General features: G+C 38.6%; 1 protein-coding gene across 8 annotated transcripts in view; it reads left to right on the top strand.

Moving 5' to 3' along the window:
- Positions 1 to 20,140, top strand: part of usp19 (ubiquitin specific peptidase 19) — a 35,065-nt gene that overhangs the window by 1,546 nt on the left and 13,379 nt on the right. For 2 of the 8 annotated variants that reach the window (XM_088636551.1, XM_088636545.1), the window contains exons 2-20: positions 2,505 to 2,782; positions 3,711 to 3,755; positions 7,682 to 7,810; positions 8,226 to 8,362; positions 8,828 to 9,307; positions 10,120 to 10,480; positions 10,847 to 11,003; positions 12,144 to 12,215; positions 12,743 to 12,858; positions 13,744 to 13,970; positions 15,311 to 15,500; positions 15,703 to 15,836; positions 16,490 to 16,648; positions 17,037 to 17,147; positions 17,746 to 17,856; positions 18,230 to 18,331; positions 18,626 to 18,766; positions 18,937 to 19,055; positions 19,618 to 19,761. In XM_088636551.1, the coding sequence (XP_088492677.1) occupies positions 2,641 to 2,782; positions 3,711 to 3,755; positions 7,682 to 7,810; positions 8,226 to 8,362; positions 8,828 to 9,307; positions 10,120 to 10,480; positions 10,847 to 11,003; positions 12,144 to 12,215; positions 12,743 to 12,858; positions 13,744 to 13,970; positions 15,311 to 15,500; positions 15,703 to 15,836; positions 16,490 to 16,648; positions 17,037 to 17,147; positions 17,746 to 17,856; positions 18,230 to 18,331; positions 18,626 to 18,766; positions 18,937 to 19,055; positions 19,618 to 19,761 (3,077 nt within the window). In that variant the 5' untranslated portion in view covers positions 2,505 to 2,640. The remainder of the gene's footprint in view (positions 1 to 2,504; positions 2,783 to 3,710; positions 3,756 to 7,681; positions 7,811 to 8,225; positions 8,363 to 8,827; positions 9,308 to 10,119; positions 10,481 to 10,846; positions 11,004 to 12,143; positions 12,216 to 12,742; positions 12,859 to 13,743; positions 13,971 to 15,310; positions 15,501 to 15,702; positions 15,837 to 16,489; positions 16,649 to 17,036; positions 17,148 to 17,745; positions 17,857 to 18,229; positions 18,332 to 18,625; positions 18,767 to 18,936; positions 19,056 to 19,617; positions 19,762 to 20,140) is intronic. The other 6 variants (XM_088636549.1, XM_088636546.1, XM_088636547.1 and 3 more) reach the window with 6 other exon arrangements.

The raw sequence follows: 20,140 nt of genomic DNA, 5'->3' as shown, positions 1-20,140 counted from the left end.
CTAGACTGCATGGAAACAAAAATAATGTACGAATTGTTTTTAAAAGTATATAAATTAAATCTTGAGATATATTTAAATTGTACAATGCGTGACTAAAGCCCCATTTTTAGGATAGTGTATCGCTTTTTGTTCCCATGTTAAAAAATATTGCTTCTACAGAATCAGTCCAGGTAAGAGCGATCAGATTCATTCCATTCATTGTCCTACAGAGACAAGCCAGAAGAATTGAATCTTTTTAGACTGTGTCCACTAATTCAGAATTCTCAAGCCCTTTGACAGAGTCAACCCATTGGACTTCTGCAGAGCCTACAGTGAAACATAAACAAGATAATATAAGTGGGAACTATGGGGAAGTACATTTAAAATTGGGAACAGGAGGCGTGGGTAGTCAGGTGTCTGGAACAAGCTACCCAGCCACGTTGTCAAAGCTGACATCTTGGCTTTTTTCAATAATCAGTTGGATGAAAACATCGGGTGCATTAAGTACCTTCTCTTGTTTTACCCTGTCTTATGTTCTTGTGTTTGTACCTAAGGTTATTTCAGGTAAGCAAGTCTTATCTTGGTATTCAAAACCATCCCTTAAGTTAAAGTATAATACCATTGGCTTAGGACATTCTGAATTACTGTAAATGACTGTCAGTTTTCTTTAATAAAAAATGAATTTGCAAATTGTTTTTTTTTAAATATTTTTTAAATGGCTAAGTAAAGATGCCTTTTAATGTAAACACCTGAGTGTTAGGCTCATCAATTAATGTTCAGAATATTAGACGAGACACTCTATGTTGACTCAATAATTGCAAGTTTTCTGTCCCTGTTGTGAACTACAGAACAACAGTAGTTTGCATGTGACACAAAGTCTGTGTTTTACAGTATCAAGCTACTGATTTGTTAACATAGCAGAATCTCCCATGTATTATTTAAATTATCCAAAACTGCAGTAACAAAAGTTCTTTGCAGTATTTCATTTAAAAATGTATTGAAACAGCAGGCACATTAACTGAGCTTGTTGGATTCTGACATATTGTTATTGCCTGTGATGAATTGGCTCTAAGGCTTCAGTCATGAACATTTCCTGTGTTTCAGTTCTGGAAAAAGAAATCTGCTATAAGATGTTGTAAATTCAGTTCCTTAGCATGAACATATTACAGCTGAAGATGTATAGTTTAACATTGTACTAAACAATTATTGAGTTTAATTCTCTATTTTGGTGAATCTGTTTTTGTTTACATTTTAAGCAATTGCTTTTTCTATTTGCAATAATAAACTGGTGTTCTTTAAATGTAATTAATTTAGTTTGAGATACCTGTGAATACATTTTATACTTATTTAAAATACAAGTAACATTTGTGTTTTTCCTTTATAGTTATAATGTGTATATTTAATAAGTGTACTTCAATAAAGTAATAAGGATAATGTTAAAAAAGTAAAGAACCATAATCTAATCTCCACTGTAGTCAAATCTCATTAATTTAGGAATGATCACCACTTTATTGTTTAAATAGCATCATAAATGACGCAGACATGTTTCACTGCTTTGTTTTTTCTCCTAAGCCATAATAGCTTGTAGGCTGTAAGTGGTCTTTTCCATAACCAGCTCCTGCTTATTAAATGAAAGATGTGTGCAATTTGTAGTAGCATGGTAGACTAGCATTGCACTGAAAGTCTCTGAGCAGGTCATTTTCTAGCGCCTGAGAATGATCTTGGTTCATTAATGGTTTTTAGGATAATGTTAAATATTTCAGATTACCCAAAGGAGGGAGCTGATTCTTTGGAAGTGGTTTGGTGGAAGATGTTTGTATAATTGTGTTAGGGTATGGCAGGGTACAGATTATTGTTAATCTTGCTTGAACCAATGACTATTTTGTGACAATAAAATGGGTAATGCACTACAAAATGAGCCTGCTAGTTACTAATCACATCTGACTAAAGTTTTATTTCAGATTTCATTAGCATGTGTCTTAGTCTGATGATAAGAATGAGTGGTGTATTTTGTAGAACATGTTGATTGAGCAGGAATCTGTACTTTGTACAAAAATTGCTTAAAACCTGATTATATCCTAGGACTGTCTCTTGGTCAGTCCAAAGATATAAGGTCAATAAGTCAAAACGTGTTTTATTTTGCCCTGATTTTTGTTGGTACCGTAAGGGCTGATGAAAACAGGTAGAAACGTACTGCATCTTGTTCGGGCACATTGAATAACAGATTCAAAAAGAGATTTGAAAACTGCAGAATTTTATACACTTGCAGGACCCAATTGCTTTGTGTAACAATTTGAGCAAACGCCATTCTTTAGATTCTGCTGAAAATGTATGATATTTTTCTTAAGAATGCAGTACTGCTCTTTTGTATAGATTGAGTTTTTTAGATTTCCTTTTTGAAGTGATAAGTTATTTTATTTTAAAAAACAGTATTTTCAGGAACTTTTTACAGACTGAAGATTTCTTGTCAAGGTTTATAGGAAAGCTGGAGCTTTGATCAGTCTTCTCATTCCCTTCTCCATCAGGCCCTTTGTTTTGTTTGGGAGAGTTCTGCCATCTAAAGTCGCCAAAATAGCTGGGCCAGGTAGAAAGCGCCATACCCCTGAACCAGACACCGCCAGTGAAGCCAGTGGGCAGTCCGCGATCAGCAAGTGGCTCAAGATGGCCAGCACCACTGAGGCCGCTGGCTGCCGGAGACCGTCTCGTGGGCCAGAGGACAGCACCAGCAAGAAGAAGCAGAAGGACAAGGCCAACCAGGAGAGCAAGGAGGCTAAGCGGGCCAGCAGCTTAGAAACAAAAAAAGGTACTGTTCTCTGAGCAGCTAGCTCTCCTGCTCAGTGCCTTAGAGCAGCTGCCTTTTCTTTGTCTCATTCACTGACATTTTTTTTTTGTCTTGGTGTTTCCAGTAGCTGTGCACAGTAAATGCTAGCTTACTTGATGAAGGAAAAGAAGTGTCAGGAAAATTAAGAATCTGCAGCAGCTCCAAGTAGCGCTGCTCAGCTCCGCTGATGCCCAGCCAGAGCCAGGGCTCCCGTGTGTCACTTGAAATACGGGATTTTGCTGCTCAGTGTCAGGCTGTCCTTGTAGGGTTTGGACATGTTTGCAATGCTGCTGGAGGCCTCCTGCCACAGTCAGTCAGTGGCACAGCTGTTGCACAGCTGATGCAGCTTGGACTTCTGTGAGCTATTTCCAACCTGTGGGTCTCATCTTGTATTTGCTAAAAGTCACCGTCTGACTTTTATCAGTGAATCTGTACAGTCGAAGTCCCAAAGATCTAGTTGTCCGAACCCAATGTCAATAATGGTGCCCAATTATTCTTGTGTACCCTAAATGTGATACACAGCTTCCTGAAAGAAAGAAATATGCATTTTTTACCCATTTGCCTGTAGTTCAATAGTCTTTAATTTAAACTATTATATCATGTACTTTATTACTTGAATATCCTTGTAAGAGTAATGGGCATCATTTTATTATTGTTTTTAGGTCTGCAGGTTCTGTTTAAAATAATTTCCATTTATGCAGTTAACTCTTTTGCTGAAAATAAGACATTTCTCCTTATTAATAAATATTATTTGGCATATAGTGCGGGAAAAAATAAATTATTTGTAATTCTAGTAAAAAGTATGTATTCGGTTTAATAAGAAACTTAAAATGGCCTTCCCTTTAGGTGTCACATGATAGGGTTCCATAAACTGTATTTTAGAATCCCTTTTCTCTTTTTCAATTGTTAGAGCTGTCATGCTCTCAAGAGTCACTTGATGAAACAAATGTTGATGGTAAGTTGCTACGTGTTATGGTTTCTGTACTGCAATGGGTCCTGTATTAACAGATTATAATCTTGCTGTGTGTGGTTCTTGTGGTAGATCTGAGCTACAGAGAGGCTGTTATTATTAACAAAGCTTGAAGAGTAATAAAATATGAAGCTGAGATCACACAAGTCTATAATTTGCCTTTATGAATTGTGCCTTAGACGCAAGCAATTTCTTTTGATGGAAAAGGATGATTACACACAGAACTGTTTGATCAGAATGCCTTGGAACTGCTTTTGCTTCCGTTTGTTGTTCAAGCTGGAAAATGCTTGTGGCTTTAATGATGCGTGAAATCCTGAGGCATTCTGACTTTTTACTTTCTGAAAAGACACATTGAAAACCCAATAGTAATATTATAAGCAACACAGATTAACCCAGAGGGTGGATGATCTAAAACAGGTAATTGTTTTACACCACATGAGTCCATGATGACCATATATTCAGGGTCTCTCTTACATTACATAAAATATAATTGGCTTTGTAAATGTATTCAGAATTTTCATGTAGGAGAGTGCTGTACAATAGTCAGCTGGCTAAATATGGGTGGGCAGGTTTAATGTGTCTTTTTAGTGTAAAAAGTGTAACTGACACTTTTCTTTAACAAAGGTGTGGATAATATCCACGTTATGCAAAATACAAGAAGCAACATGAGTGTAATTTAAGAGTATAGAATCCCTTTGTTTAAGGAGCACTGTAATGTCATTATTATTATGGTATTTAGTGATGGATAAATGGAGCAGATGTGCTGCTAACCCAGAAAAGATCTAAACAGTGGAAAGCCTCTAAAAACAAAGCCATGTTGTCGCTTGGAGATGAAGTAGTGTATCAGCGCGCACCACGTCTCCAGAGGTCTGCTGTGTATGTCAGTCCTCCTACAAATGAGGAGATATTGTTAGAAGTGGAGTTAGGAGAAACTGTGGCAAGTTCAGGCTTTGAGAGGTGTGAAATTGGCCAATGCTGATTTGCTTGAGCTCCAGAACCTTATTATTTTGACTGGGACAGCAGGAAATTTAATTTTGATCTCCGATAGATGTTATCTAAGGTCATCCTTTGTGAGATGGACTGAAGGTGTTATAATTAATAATAATAATTGCTTACACTTATAGAGCGCTTTTCTGGACACTCCACTCAAAGCGCTTTACAGGTAATGGGGACTCCCCTCCACCACCACCAATGTGCAGCATCCACCTGGATGATGCAACGGCAGCCATAGTGCGCCAGAACGCTCCCCACACATCAGCTATCAGTGGGGAGGAGCTATACTGGGGTATTAGGACCCACATAGACCGCAGGGTGAGGTATTATAAGTGTTCCCAGTTATGGGGAACACTTATAATACCGAATAACCTATTCTTAATGTAATGTACAAAAACACCTTTAGTCTTGCACGAGTGGAAGTGTGGATATAAATTATGCATGCAGGAACAATATGAGGCTGTTTGGCATTATGAAGTCATACAACTGTCCTGTGCTCACATGTCCCAAAAGGATGAAATACCTCTGGGTCAAATGACTGACTGGAGTGTCACTTGAGTGTGTCCAAATGTCATGATCTTCTCTCCTTTTTTCCATGTGCTGAACTGCAGAAATGTTAGCCTGTGTACAATCATGCTGCGAAAGCTGCTTTGTCAAGGCCAGAGAGCTTTCTAGGCTTTGCACTAGGGCTTTACTAAATTTTTTGTACCCCTCTTGATTTTCTGGATTATGTGGATTTTGAAACTTTCTTATATCGCAGTCCACAACTGCCACATGTATGCCACATGCCACATTATATTTCCTACAGTTCTAATGTGCTGTGCTGTACTGTACCATGCATCTGAAATTAAATAATTGTATGTCTGTCCTTACTTATTTCATGATGGGTGTGAATGGCAGTGGCACGATACATTATAGTGCTGGAGCCAAGGGTTATGTGTTGCTTTTGATCATTAAATGCAGACTGTATGGGAGACTGTGTAGGAAAGGTGGAAGGACAGTTTTTCTGGTTGTGCAGTGCCGTCTTTCTACAGAGCTTTCCAACACACAACACACTCTGATTGCAGTATGTGATTCCTGTTGATAGCAGTTGAAATGAGACTGAAGTACTAATTGTAGCTTGCGTTGTCAGCAATCCTCAGGCCAAGTGCGGTATGACAGAAGATAAAATATTTTTTTTAAAGAATGCTTCCAAGTGTTTGACTTAATGGAATACTTTTAAGGTTTTTTAAAATTTTATGTTGCATTTTATATGTTTATACATATGTATAAGACTGTAGCTTCTAATGATTTTGGTAGCCGCTTAATTAATGTAATTTTCAATTCAAGAGTTCTGACTAGAGGTCTGCACGGGCATGAAATTGAAGCCCGAACCCGGCCCGGATGGTACTGCTAAATTTGAAACCCGAACCCGAAAGCGGTCACTCTCTTTTCGTTCTCACTGACGCAGTTTTACAATGCTGTGCTCGGCTGCTATCCGCTTGAATTAATAGACAGTGTCGTACGCTGAGAAAAGCTGGTATTTTATAAATCTGTAATAGTTCTGAAGTGGGGAACGGCTGATAACCGTAATAGACCTACTAAAAAACCTAGCGCTATGCAAAGTGAATATGCGCGCAGGCATTAATTGTTTTATTTTAGCTACATTCCGCGTTGTTGAGGTCGTAATGTTTCCATAACGAAGCCTTTCCCGACTCTTTCGGCATTTTGAGCGGTTTCTCCCTTTTTGAGTTTTCGTTTTATTTCATCCATTGCGAACAGTTGGCTAGGTAGGCTCTGTTACAAACATACGAGAGAGCGCGCCAAATGAGTTACGAATTTCTTCTAATAAAAATAAATGTAAAACATAAAATAATAATAATTTATTCGATAATTCCATAATTCATTTTCACTTATTAAAGAACGAATCCGAACCCGTGAAAAACCGACCCGAACCCGGCCCGAAACCCGATTCTTTGTTGGGTCCCGTCGGAGCCGGGTAGCAGACTTCTAGTTCTGACTACTCATCAGCATTTGATTTGGCTTAGACAGAGAATGTTAAAGCTTATAAAGTTGTAAAATTTACATTAATATTTTTACATTAAAAATTCTTCATTTATTTTAAGACCTGCTGTTTTAATTGGTGGACTTTTTAGGTGGTCTCTTGAATAGTAACAGAAAAAAAATCACTGTTTAGTTTAGCTTACCTAATAAGGCCCACTGCATAGCTGAAACACTGCAGGAGAAAGTATGCACCATCGAAATCATGTTCAACATTTCAAGTGACTAGTGAATGACCCCTAATATGGTATTTAGGAATGACACTGGAATTTTATAATTGCTTTGCCAGCTGGCTTACAATCGCTGTAATTCTCAGATATTTTTGGGATCATGGAGACATTCAGTGACTTAGAGTTAAATGTGCTATCTTTGCACATTTGCACTCTGGTTTTCTTCATGTGTAGATTTCTTGACAAAATGTTAAAATATAATTGTTAAATATATAGGATAAAATTAATCAAACTGGAAATTGCTAAAAATTAAAATAACATGAAGGAAGTTTAAACTGGCATTTTGTAACTGGTTTCTTTTATTTACAATCTCAGTTTAGTTATTTTTCTTGGAATACTTTTTACAATATGGACTGCTCTTTGCTTACTTTCCTTAATATGGTAAGATGTGGTATTAAAATAAAAAAGGTCTGACTATGAATTCCTATTTTTTCTGCTTCAGATGTACAATATTTTCAAATATGTGTGTGAGCGTATTATGTAACTGCAAGCTTTTGTTAATAATCTGGGTATAGGTCTGTGATATTGTTAAAATGCATGCTGAAGTTAAGCCAAAGTTTATTTTTGAATTTTGGCCTAGAAATTTGAAAAAACTCAACTACAGCTTCATTGGTCTTTAAATCACTGGTTTCTTTGTCTGCTTTCTAGATGTGTTCTATGACTGGAAGCAGAATGCCAATGAGGTCATTGTGAAGCTGAAGCCAGGAGAGGGAGTTATGAAGGTGGAGGATGTGGATGCAGGGTTCTCTGATACAGCCTGTCAGGTCAAGTTCCCAGGTAACTTTTTTTTTTAACTGTAATGAGCAGCCTCAGGGGAGCAAGAAACCAGAACTCGCTGTTTAACCAACCTTTACCCTTTACCTGTGATTTGTAAAGCTATATCTACATAGGTATGGAGAAGAGGTAGGCTTAACAAAATGTCAGATTATTTCAAAAGGGAGTAATCAAATTATTTACCTTTGGTCTTCCCTGTAAATAGATAGAGATAAGGTCTCATTTTTATATATTCCTCAAAGCCAATAGTTGTCATAGATATAGAGTGGTTGAGTATGGAATAGGTTTAAACATATGTGTGTTTTCGTAAAACACAAGTGACACAATGTTCAGGAAGAAGAGATCTGAGTGAGGACCTTTTTTTAACTATGAGGTACTGTGTACGTGCGGGTTTGTGAGACTGCATGTTTGTGTTTAGATGGACGCCTGTGGAGCTGTCATCTCCATGCTGAGATTGAGAGTTCATGTAGTAAGGTGCAGTACAAGGAGAAAGGCAGCTTCCTGCAGCTAGTCATGCAGAAGAAGATCCCTTTCAATGCCTGGCCGTCTCTGATGGTAAGAGAATACATGCCTTCCTTTAGTGGGTATTAATAGTTATTAATGCTTGATTATTAATAAGTCCATTATAATACATTATTAATGGTTATTAATCATCATTAGAGTTGCCAGGAATTAAGAAGGCAAGCTTTTATTATTGTTTCAACAGGGGAAGCATGTTTTCTGCTGAGGAGCATTGCCAAATATTTATTGTGCCAGAAAAATTAGTGTGCATTTGCATTATGTTAAAAGTTTGTTAAATGTGATATGAAACTAAACAATGAAATCCTGTATATTTTCATAAAGTATTTAATATTCAAAGCCTACATCCCGTGATTTGTTTGGATTAAACAGAATTAAAACATGTATCCCATATCCCATATCAGTTAACACCTCTAAATGAAATTTACTGCAGTGCTCCAGACTGTGTATTTATTCTAGAGAATAAATTCATTTAAGTCTACTCTTCTTTTTAATTTTAAGCGGAACAAGAAGAATAAAGATCCAGTTCAGATCCAGACAGAGAGTGGTAAACAGCTTCCCCCAAAGGTAGAGAAACTGGATGCAGAAATGGGAAAGGCTCCTGTGGAGTCAATGGAACAGAAACGTGCAAAAGTAGAGCGGGGATTGAAACGTGCAATAAAGGCAAAACCTTCCGGAAAGAGCGATCTGGGGGCAAAGATTCCAGAGGCAGCAAAGCCCACCGAGAAGACGGAGCCACCGGCTGAACCCAGTGCTAAGCGGACATTCTGCACTGTAAAAACTGCTAAAGACCCAGGGCTTAGTTCTGGAAGGGACTCCCCTGCCAAGGGATCTGAAAAATCCCAAACTGAGAACAGCTCGGAAGCTGCGTGTTCCCTTAGCTGCAATGGCAGGAGCAAGCACAAAAGGAGTGACCAGGGACCTCCGGCAGCTCTGCTGCAGGAGAGGAGGGCAGACAGCCAGCACATGGGGAAGTCTCAGGTGAGCTTGTGACAAAATCAGCGCACATACAGACACACAGACTTTAAAAGCTCAGTTCGTCTTATTGAATAAAGCAGATTGGCAATCTTCATCAAGACATCTAATTTAATTATACATCATAAGTGTATCTGTGAGCAGAAGTCTTAGTTTTCACTTTCCCTGTCACTATTCCGCTCTGAAAAATACTTAAGTTGAGTGACGACAACAAATCATACTGTAGATTTGTTTTGTTGCTGCACTTTCTTATTTAATTTAAGAATTAGCCTTTTTATTTTTCCCGGCTTATATCCCAGTGTAAAGATCTAGATTTATCTTAGTGCACAGACACAAAACAAACATCCACACTTACTCTTTCAGATATTTATTGTCAAGCCACTTGTGACAGACTCTTAATGCTAACAAAAGGGCAAGTGTGGCACCCACTGCCTTTGGCTAATCTTCCTGACACCTTGGAGTTCCACATGTTTGTTAGCTGGGGATCTCCAAGCCAAATTGTGGTGGCTCTCTTGCGTAGCCACTAGGGACTTGGTGTGGGGCATAACAACTGTTTGATCCACCAACCTTTGCTTCCTGGTGCAGTGGAGCGTTGTATGTGATTTACAACAGTTGGACACCTTTTGTATTATGATGTATGAATACAGGAGATTATTTTTAGTCAGCAAGGTAAGGCAAAACTTTTGTAGATCTTTGCTTTCTTTGATCTGAGAATTTCTATCAGATTGGAGACTGTCAGCCTCATATGAGTACTGTCTGTATAAAGTTGAGGTGGTGCTCCTGCATTACAGGTGTAACGTTAGTTTCTTGTGTTGAAGGCGGTGGTGCTAGAAGAAAGGAGAGGCCAGTCTGTGGTCACTGAAATCGGCTCGGACGTTCTGGGGCCTCCTTCAGGTGGAACTCTAAATCCTCCCACAGTACCCTGCTCCAGTGGGGACAGTGAGAAGTCGGATTCCTTGGACGGGACTGTTGAGCCAGCAGTGCAAATGGACAGAGAGACAGCCATGATCCCCGAGGTGGAGAAAAGGGTCCCTGAGTTAGGAATGGTTGGGCTTGGTCATGTGGGCGCTGGGGAGCCTGCCTCAATCGCCTTGACTGAGGAGGCAGGTGCCTCTGGAACGAGCACTGAGGAAAAGAGAGACAGGTGCAAAGAGGAGACCTTGGAAAACCAGGCAGAAGGTAATTAATATTCTCTTTATTATAAGACCATACTGTATTTTAATCCCTTTAATCCATTGTTGTGTTGTGTTTTAGTTTTATGGGATAATATTCCGATACAACACAAGTAATACAATGCTTCTTATAAGAAAGTCCAAGCAGTAAAATGCATTGGAAAACCATAGCGTGAGAAGGCCTACAATATTACTTCTTTACTGGGTTGGAATTCCATGGCGCTACCAGCTAGTTGTAAAATCTCAGTCTCAGGTGGTCTGCATTGTAAATCTCTGGGAGGAATAGCTAGGAACCTTTATGTTTGTTCCTTTACAGATTTGAGTGGTGGTTAATTGTATTTATTTTAATTTAACCTCTTATTTTACACTCTAGTCTTGGAGCCCATGGTGAATCTGTCGTTTGTGAAGAATGACTCGTATGAGAAAGGGAATGACTTCATGGTAGTTAATGTCTACCTGAAAGGGATCCATAGGGAAACAGTGAAGGTACTTTTCCGGGAGCAGGATTTCACTCTCATCTTCCAGACAAGGTGATCACTGACCTGGTTTTTTTTCACTTTTATGACTTGAGACACGTTTTTCAGACATCATTTTGTCTCAGTGAAGGCATTTTACAAAATAATCTCTGAAATACCTTACACGAGAGTATTTCAACCTCTTCTTCCAAGAACTGTTGTATTCAGATTGTACGTCAGTCATATCTTCCAACTGAATACATATATTCTCCTTAAGATCACTCGCCATAAAACCTATTTGAATTTCCTGTAAGCTTCTTGCATGCAGTAGTTCAATACATGGTCCTTGGTTCTGAAGGAATACTACCTGCAGGTTTGATTACAGCTAAGCTCTCAATCTTCAAAGCTAATAGATGCCTTAATTGACCAGCTTGACTTTTAGACTTTTATTTAACTTCTTCCATTTTCTTTGGCCAGTGCGGGATGTTAAATACCTTGGTTTAAGAGTACTGTTTACTGTTAAATTCAGCATATACAAAGTTATTCTGCCCCACCTCTGCCTTTTATGCCTTTGTTATGCTGCCTTTATTTCTGACTAAACAGCTCTTGCCAGTTGATCAATTTATGATTAACAGACACAGGTGGGAATGAAAAGTGTATCAGACACTCCCCACAATGAGTTTTTTTCCTTTTGTAGAAATCCAATTTGATTTCAGACCGCATACTTCAATGAGGGTAGATTTGAAACTTGGTACAGGTTGATATCTTTTACAAATCACTTTTGATCTTTTAAAATCTAAAAACGTATTTACAAATGAGCCCCAGATAGAAAACTGAAATAAACTAGAATGTGAATTAGAACTCATCTGCAGCAAAAATCATCAGACAGTGTTTCTCAAGGACCAGGGTTGGTGAACATTTTCCTCGATAGCTTAAGTGTAAGCACTGCTACTCTCACTTTTTAATGAGAAAGAAATGAATTTGCTTGAGCTTAATCACTGGCTACTTTGTACAGGTACACTATATTTAGGACCTTTTTACTTCCTCTTTCAGTGAATGGGTCCAAAGTAGTGTTCTGATAAAATTTATATTATATGTTGGGGATTTTAATGTTATTTTTTTAAATTATTGGCATATTGAGTGCTCTTTTAAAATACAGAACAATAGGAAATATTTGTTTTCATGTACTAACTGCTGTGTTTTTTTCTTCTCAAGTGACCCAAGTTTTTTGCGGCTACAGCCGGGCTGTGGACCAAACACTGTCTTTAAGTGGCAGGTAAAACTCAGGTGAGGTGACTTGACATTATTTACTGCTCTTGTTCCATAAGATCTGTGTATCCCAGTGCTTTATATAGCTGCATATTTGAGAGTGTTCTTTTTGTTTCTGTTATACTGAAGTATATTGCATTTTGACAATTTATTATTTTTTAATATACTTCCAGTGCTTAAACAATCATCATATATCATTCCTCTGCTCAGTTTAACACAACATGTAATGAATAGAAGGTAGGTTAGTAGGTATAGATTTCCCTCTTAGATAAATCACATATTGAAGTTTTTATTTGGAGATATTCATAATTCACCTTCCTTCTTCCAGGTGCACAGTGTCTTCAGAATGAGGATAGAATTTCTTTAATTGTTGAATTTTTAATTCTTTATTCTGTAAAGGGAAACAGTAGACCCTAGCCACGTATGCATTAATGCCAGTTAGGAACACTAATAGAACACATCATTGCTTTTCTTTATGGTTGCTTTCATTTTAAAGCTGTGTACCCGTTCGTGTGCAAAAGCATAGATATTCTCTGTTTCTGCAGGAATCTTATCCACCCCGACCAGTGCACTTATGCTTTCACCCCATCCCGGATTGACATTACCCTGAAGAAGAGACACAGTCAACGCTGGGGAGGCCTGGAGGCACCTGCAACACAAGGTCTGCATCTTGGCCTATACATGGTCTGGAGCCTGTTCCCTTTCCTCTGCCTATTTTCTCCTTACTGGCTGATTTGTTTAATGTTTTTTTGTCATGGGATTTCCTATTTGCTCTGAAGGGGCTAATGACACACCAAACCGTAGAGTTCACTAATGTATTGTTTCCAGTAGCCTATTTTGGAATAGACACAATACATACAATATAATACATTAGTGAACTGCTTGGACTCAGCTGGACTACCTGAGGTTGAGGCATTTCCACTGGGGCTCAGCTACGCCTTGATTAATCCCAAACAGGCATAAAGCAGTACAGTTTTATATGTTGTGCTTGGGGAGTTTCACCAGGTTAATCCATTGTCTTTTGGAGTGCCTTACAGCAAATGCAACCAAACTCCAAACTGAAAAAAATGTTTGATATCAGGAGTGTGAGAAAATAAAGGCACTTTGTCTGATGGACAAAGGGAAAATATATATAATTCAGAGCCCCTAAGAGGTGTTTTATACACCCTGAATGTACCTAACATGTTTCTGAATTTGTTTTTCTTTGATACAACAGAGAAAGGTGTTAATATTGAAATTAATTTTGGGACTGGGTGACTGAATGAATAAATAATTATTTAGTGAATTCTAAATTACTTAATGTACTTCTTAACTATTAATAATAAATTACCATAAATGACTAAAATGAGTTTCTTCAAATTTCAGATTTAATTAAAACGGTTGATTATGCACATCCCAGGACTTGCCCCTTGCCCGTTCGTTTCCTCTTCTATACAGTATATCACCTTTTCCTTGTAAACACCACTTTGGAGAAAGCTCTTGGTGTGTTTCTTGTCGGAGAAGAAAATATGCTGCTAAACACAAGCTTCATTGTGCTTTTTTTAAGGTGCAGTGGGTGGTGCCAAGGTTGCTGTGCCCACTGGGCCTGCCTCACTTGATAAGAGCCAGCCAGGGAGTAGCCAGCACGCGTTGCCAAGCAAAGAAGAGCCCAGGACTGCAGAGAAGGATAAAGCCCGTGCAGAGGACAGTGCCTTGGATGCTGTAGGAGCCCGAACTGTACCTGAACATGTTCCCATCAAGCAAGAGCCCCTGGTTACTTCAGTAAGTGGAGTGGTATGTTCTGGTATATTACCTGGAAAAGTGATATAAAAATGAGTATTGAAAAGTATCTGGTCTTGAAAATGGACTTGTTAGAAGGGGGTGCCAAACTTTCTATAACGTGATCAAGAGCGCCTGGCCTTTGGGAAGAATGTGGCTGCTGAATCACAGAAGAATGCTCATGAATGTGTTTTTGATTCAGGATGCAGTTTGCTTCAAAATGCCTCTTCGTCCATTTTATTCTGTCACTCCCGTAGTTCTTGTCACAGCATGAAAGTGAACATTGAGTTATCAACTCATGGTGTGCATTCCCTGAGTTACGACCAGACTGGTTTCCATGGCAGCCAAATAGCTCATCTTAAAAATAATCACCAGCGATTCTGTGTGCCAGTGCTTTGTTTTGATATAATCATTGAAAAAAGACTGCAGATTCCATTGTTGCTTGGATTTTAGAAGTGAAGGCAAGAAACCAAATGTACTACATATAGCTAAGATGTATTGCATACACTTATATAAACCCTACTGGCCACTCTAGAAATTCTCCTTCAGTTACCTGTAAGAACAGAAAGGCAGGCTGCTGCAATCAACTGCAGATATTTTAGCCAATTTATTAAGTGTAACGTATGTCCTTAGAAAGATAACTAATCTAATAAAATTTAAGTTTAAAGTTTAAGCCTTTAATAAAGTTTAAGCCTTACGGCTTTGCCCATTTTGATTTTTAATTACACAATACAGCACTATTACTATCAGTTATAATGGTGGAGAGCCTTAAAAATATTGATAGATTAAATAAGTAGGGGTTAATAACACGCTTGTGAGAGCTGTTATATCTGAAGAAGTCTCCATAGCCAAAACATCTGTTTTTGACATTTTTACATTTCCTCTTCTTGTTTCTGTACAGTATGGCAATATTCAATCAATATTATTTTCTTTACAAGAATGGTTTGAAGGTGCTGTTTTTTTCTGGTAAGCTTATCACTGAAAAAGACTCTCCAGGATCAGAACAGTTTTCTATTCAATGTTGGCAATATTAGTTAACTAGTCTAAAAGTACATTTTAAAAACTCTGGGTCTTTACTCTTGATTCTTGATTGCATTATTCTAAAGAAGATGTCATGACTTTGTTTTATAGTTTATACCTTTTGTGTTGCTCTTCCAAACCATCCTTAAGCCCACCCGAAGGTTAAAGTTCTGGCTACACCACTGCTTGTAGCTTCTAAAAGTTGGCTAGTAACATTTTTGCCCTAGCGTGCTGCAGTTTGCTTTAGTAGAAATGGCAAGTAGTGAAAAAGTTCAGGTTAGAGTGGACTGGTACGCTGTTTCTGAAGGCTGGCTCTTTTTTTTTTCCCCTCACAGCCCAAACCAACCTGCATGGTGCCACCAATGACTCATGCGTCTGCTGGCAGTGAGCACACCGCTGAGGAAGAGGAGAAGAAGGTTTGTCTGCCTGGTTTCACAGGACTGGTCAACCTGGGCAACACCTGCTTCATGAACAGTGTCATCCAGTCCCTCTCCAACACCAGAGAGCTACGGGACTACTTTCATGGTGAGCGAGATTGCCAATACCGAGTCAAGGAATGGTCTTCTTGGTTTACATGTTCCATGTTTTGGTATAAATATAGTATATCAGATATAGCAAACCAGAAAAGTGGTTTTTCATAGTCATTTTTATTGGGAATGTCTGAGGGTGTCTTCACAGTCATGTTCTTATGGTAAGTAAATGCTTCTTTATTTGTGCTATTTCACAGACCGAGCTTTTGAGACAGAAATAAACTGCAGCAACCCCCTAGGGACTGGAGGACGTCTCGCAATAGGGTTTGCGGTGCTACTGCGAGCATTATGGAAAGGGACCCACCATGCGTTCCAGCCCTCCAAACTCAAGGTGCCTCCGAACAGGAAGGAAACGAATAAACTGACACATTTCATCTCTGTTTAAAAAAAGAAAATAAGTTTGATGAGCTCCCACATGCAGTATTAACATAGCTGTGTAGTAGGCACATGTTTCATTAAGACACCTACACCCCTCATCAATTTAAAGGTGAACTGTCTTGAACACGATAAAATAAAATTAAAAGGCCTTGTTTAAAAATACTGTTAAATGTCCTTACTACATAAAAAGGTCCAAACTTCACTGTATAATATTGCCATGTTTTTTGTCATTTCTACATGGTTGTACAGTATGTATTCAGTTGTGCGCAAATTGACAGGCCAGTTCAAAATGATGTTTTTATCTTCAGGCTCCTGTTGTGCTTGTTTAGAATGAAAGGATTAATATGTTTTTATTCTTTAAAATCATAAGCATTTTTAAGTACTGATAAGCAATAAGCCTCCAACAGGTTACAACCAGAGATTGTTTTTTTTTATTTTTTCAGGCCAGTGTCGACTTCTTATTCTATCTTTTTGGAGAATAACATACCTTAATCTGAAATGACACTTGCTGAAAGTAGTATTTTGGGAATCTTGGAAAGTGTTTATTATTAGTGGCAGCTTGATATGAATACCTCTCCCATTTCTTTGTTAATTTGCTTCCTGTAGGCGATTGTGGCAAGCAAGGCCAGCCAGTTCACAGGATACGCACAGCATGATGCGCAGGAGTTCATGGCGTTCTTATTGGATGGCCTCCATGAAGACCTGAACAGGATCCAGAACAAACCCTACACTGAGACTGTGGATTCAGATGGGAGGCAGGATGAGGTGAGAAATCAAATGACTGAAGACTCACAAACTATATAACTTGCTCTTTTTATGCATTTTCAGAGGATAGATATGGGTGCAAAATATGGGTGTAAAATAACAAATCCTCACTTAAGGAAGAACCTGTTAAAACAGACTGGTCAAATTGCACGCTCAGTGATGGTCTTTGAAGCAGCTCACCCTTCAGTGGACTGTGAACAAGCTGTTCCCCTGTGTTTGTATGTTCTGTTCCTTGGCATCACCTGATTCTTCTGAACACGTTCACTGGGCGTTTTGATTGATGCACAGGCAGGGAATGCTCAGACAAAATAATGAACTTGTGCCTCCAGTGCCTCCAGCATTATGGTTTGTCCTGTTGAGTCAGCTCCGTGTTTACTGTTGGTGACAGGTTGTGGCAGAGGAGGCTTGGCAGCGACACAAGATGAGGAATGATTCCTTCATTGTGGACCTTTTCCAGGGACAGTACAAATCCAAACTGGTCTGCCCTGTCTGCTCAAAGGTGAGCCTAATGTAGTCCTTTTGAAATGTGTTCCAAGATTGGTAAACCCCAATGACGTTTTAAAGAAGTCTTGTAATCACTTTTTGTTGTTTTTAATCATCCCCTTTCTCTTTTTAAATGAATTGGAATTTAGTCAAATTTAAGTGTATCATAAAGTGTTCACAGATGTAAAAAGACTTTCAATGAAATAATATTTATTTAAAAAAATGTGTTGTGAAGAACTTCTTTATTGAAAGTCTTTTTATATCCGTTAATAACAACTTTTCCAGCTGAGTAAATGAAGTACTTCTGGACTCAGTAGGAAAACTAAGTTACAATTAAGGTCCCGGCTTTAAACAGAAATGGTATGGGCTGGTTTGTTCAGTTGCACTTGCATGAACATATTGACATAATTAATTAATTGGAGCACAAACATTGCAAAAATTATTGATCCAAATTTTTTTAAAATGTATGTATTACAAAATCATAGAAAATATCCAAATAACCGTTTACCTGCACTATAAACACAATTAAATCTAGAGTAAGTTTAAAATTTTACTTTACTCTGTATTATATGTCTTACGCGGTATCGGTTCATCAGTATTTCTTTTTCTCCCAGGTTTCTATAACTTTTGACCCCTTCCTGTACCTGCCAGTTCCATTGCCTCAAAAACAGAAGGTCCTCACTGTCTTTTATTTTGGGAAGGAACCTCATAAAAAGCCTGTTAAGGTAAAGCCAGTGAAAGCAAAACAGGTTTTTTGTTTTGGGATTGTTTGCTTTGTAAACAGTTACTGTACCGTTGTTGCTTGTTTACATCATGTCCCCAGTGTGCTTAAATCATTAAGATTTTTCACTAGTTTTGAGCAATTGGATTGAAGCTAGGACAGAGTTAATGCTGTGTGTATTATTTCTAATGTGACTTGTTTTCTTTTATATTTTCACATCTGTTTTACTAGGAAAGCTGGGACATTAGCTTATTATCGTCATGACCGTTTTTCCTATGCCATGAGCTGTACTGCCTGTGGGTGCCAGTGTGATGCTTTCAGATAATGATTGGGTCTTTCTCTCTTTCTCTGGGACTTTCTCTGTTTGTGTGTGTCAGTTTCTTGTGAGTGTTAGTAAGGAGAATTCTAGCACAGCCGAAGTTCTGGAGTCCATTTCCAGAAGTGTGCGCGTCAAACCTGAGAACCTGCGGCTGGCTGAGGTATGATCACTACTGCATGAGTTTCAGTTTGCAGTTACTATACAACTAATTCCTGTATCAATGATTCATCTTCATCTTATATACCTTTGTAATGGTGTATGTGCCTGGTCCTTTAAATCTGTCATTGTTTGCAGTCTTTCAGCATTAAAGGCACATGCTGAAATAATCCATCTTCAAAAGGAATGGAGAGAAGTCCACTGTAGTGCCTAGTAATCTATATGTACTTTATAAATAAGGTACTTAATTGATATACATCTTCTTGTTCTTACAGTGAAGGCTTCTTCTCTGTTGCAGGTCATCAAGAGCCGATTTCACAGAATCTTCCTGCCCTCGCACTCTCTAGATGCTGTGTCCCCTTCAGACACACTCTTTTGCTTTGAGGTGCTGTCTAAGGAGCTGGCTAAGGAGAAAGTGCTTGTTTTGCAGGTCCAGCAGGTACGTAGCGCCGTCAGAACTGCTGAATTCAATCTGACAAGGGTCCGATTTAAACATTGATGCCTAAATCGTCACTTACATTGTGCTATATATAAGGGGTTTGTTTTAGATCGTGCTCTTAACATGGAACTGTGGTCAGTGCTCTTCTCCTGTCTGTCTTGACTTTGTAGAGACCGCTTGTCCCCAGTATCCCTATCGCTAAGTGCGCTGCCTGCCAGAAGCCTCCCCAGTCTCAGGAAGAGAAGGTGAAGCGCTGCACTCGCTGCTACCGGGTGGGGTACTGCAACCAGTAAGTGACTAACATGAGCTGCTGTGAGGAGGCTGGTGAAATAGAGTGTACCGTTTTCAACTGCTGAGAGGATTATTTGCTGATTAGAACAGGTAGTGCTTCTGTCTACATAAAAACAAGAAAAAAAATTGAAGGCTCACACCACACCAAAACAGTGAAGGAGAGGTTTACAGATTAAAACAATGGAAAGTGACAAATGACAAGTGTACCCCCTTTTCTGTATATTTGGTTGACAATCTAGAGTAAGTACATACCTTAACTGCCTTTTGCATTGTAAGTCTAATAACTGCAGAAGCTTAAACTAATTACTTGCTCCCAGCTGAGCAAAACCCAGTATTCTCATGAATGATATGCAGGGTGATTTTATTAGGTATCACGCAAAGTTATGGCATTAAAATTGCAGAATCAGTTAAGTTATAAAAAATGTATATTCAACATCAGGTAGCAGGTGACTTCTTAGGGTGTGAAGAAATGAAAGTGCTGCAGATGAATTCAATTTGATTTTGTAAGGGAAGGGGTAGGTGACAAATATTTTTGATGCTTTTTTTACACCCTCCAACAGAATTTGTCAGAAGAATCACTGGCCTGATCACAAAACTCAGTGCCGGCCCAACATGGAGAACATCGGCTACCCCTTCTTGATCAGTGTCCCAGAATCCCGGCTCACGTTTAGCCGGCTAACACAGCTGCTAGAGGGATACTCCAGGTAATGCTGGGCATGATGGCCTTGAGATAAGCAGAGGTTAGGATGGAGTGTGATGTGCTCTTAGCTAACAAGCTAACACTGTCCACTGAGTGGAATGAGTGTATTTAAAATGAGTAATGGCTCTATTATAATCAGAGCCAATGTCCTTTAGTATTTTTAAAACTGGTATTGAATGTTAAACTGTAAAAAGTAGTACCTAACATTTTGGCTGGTATGCATTTTTCTTTTAATGAAAATGCTTTGTGGAATTCATAGCAAGATGATACAAAATTTGGTTGGTTTATGTTTATGGCAGTAATATGTTAAAAATGTTGGCCCTGTACGTAAATTAATAGATACAATTGTCAGGCTGCACAACAGTGCATAGAAAGATACTGCT

The sequence above is a fragment of the Lepisosteus platostomus genome, chromosome 6, assembly GCF_059453375.1.
Source record: "Lepisosteus platostomus isolate fLepPlt1 chromosome 6, fLepPlt1.hap1, whole genome shotgun sequence".
NCBI classification, from domain to species: Eukaryota; Metazoa; Chordata; class Actinopteri; order Semionotiformes; family Lepisosteidae; genus Lepisosteus; species Lepisosteus platostomus.
Note: the sequence above shows the minus strand (reverse complement) of the source record. Positions and strands in the feature narration are given on the sequence as shown.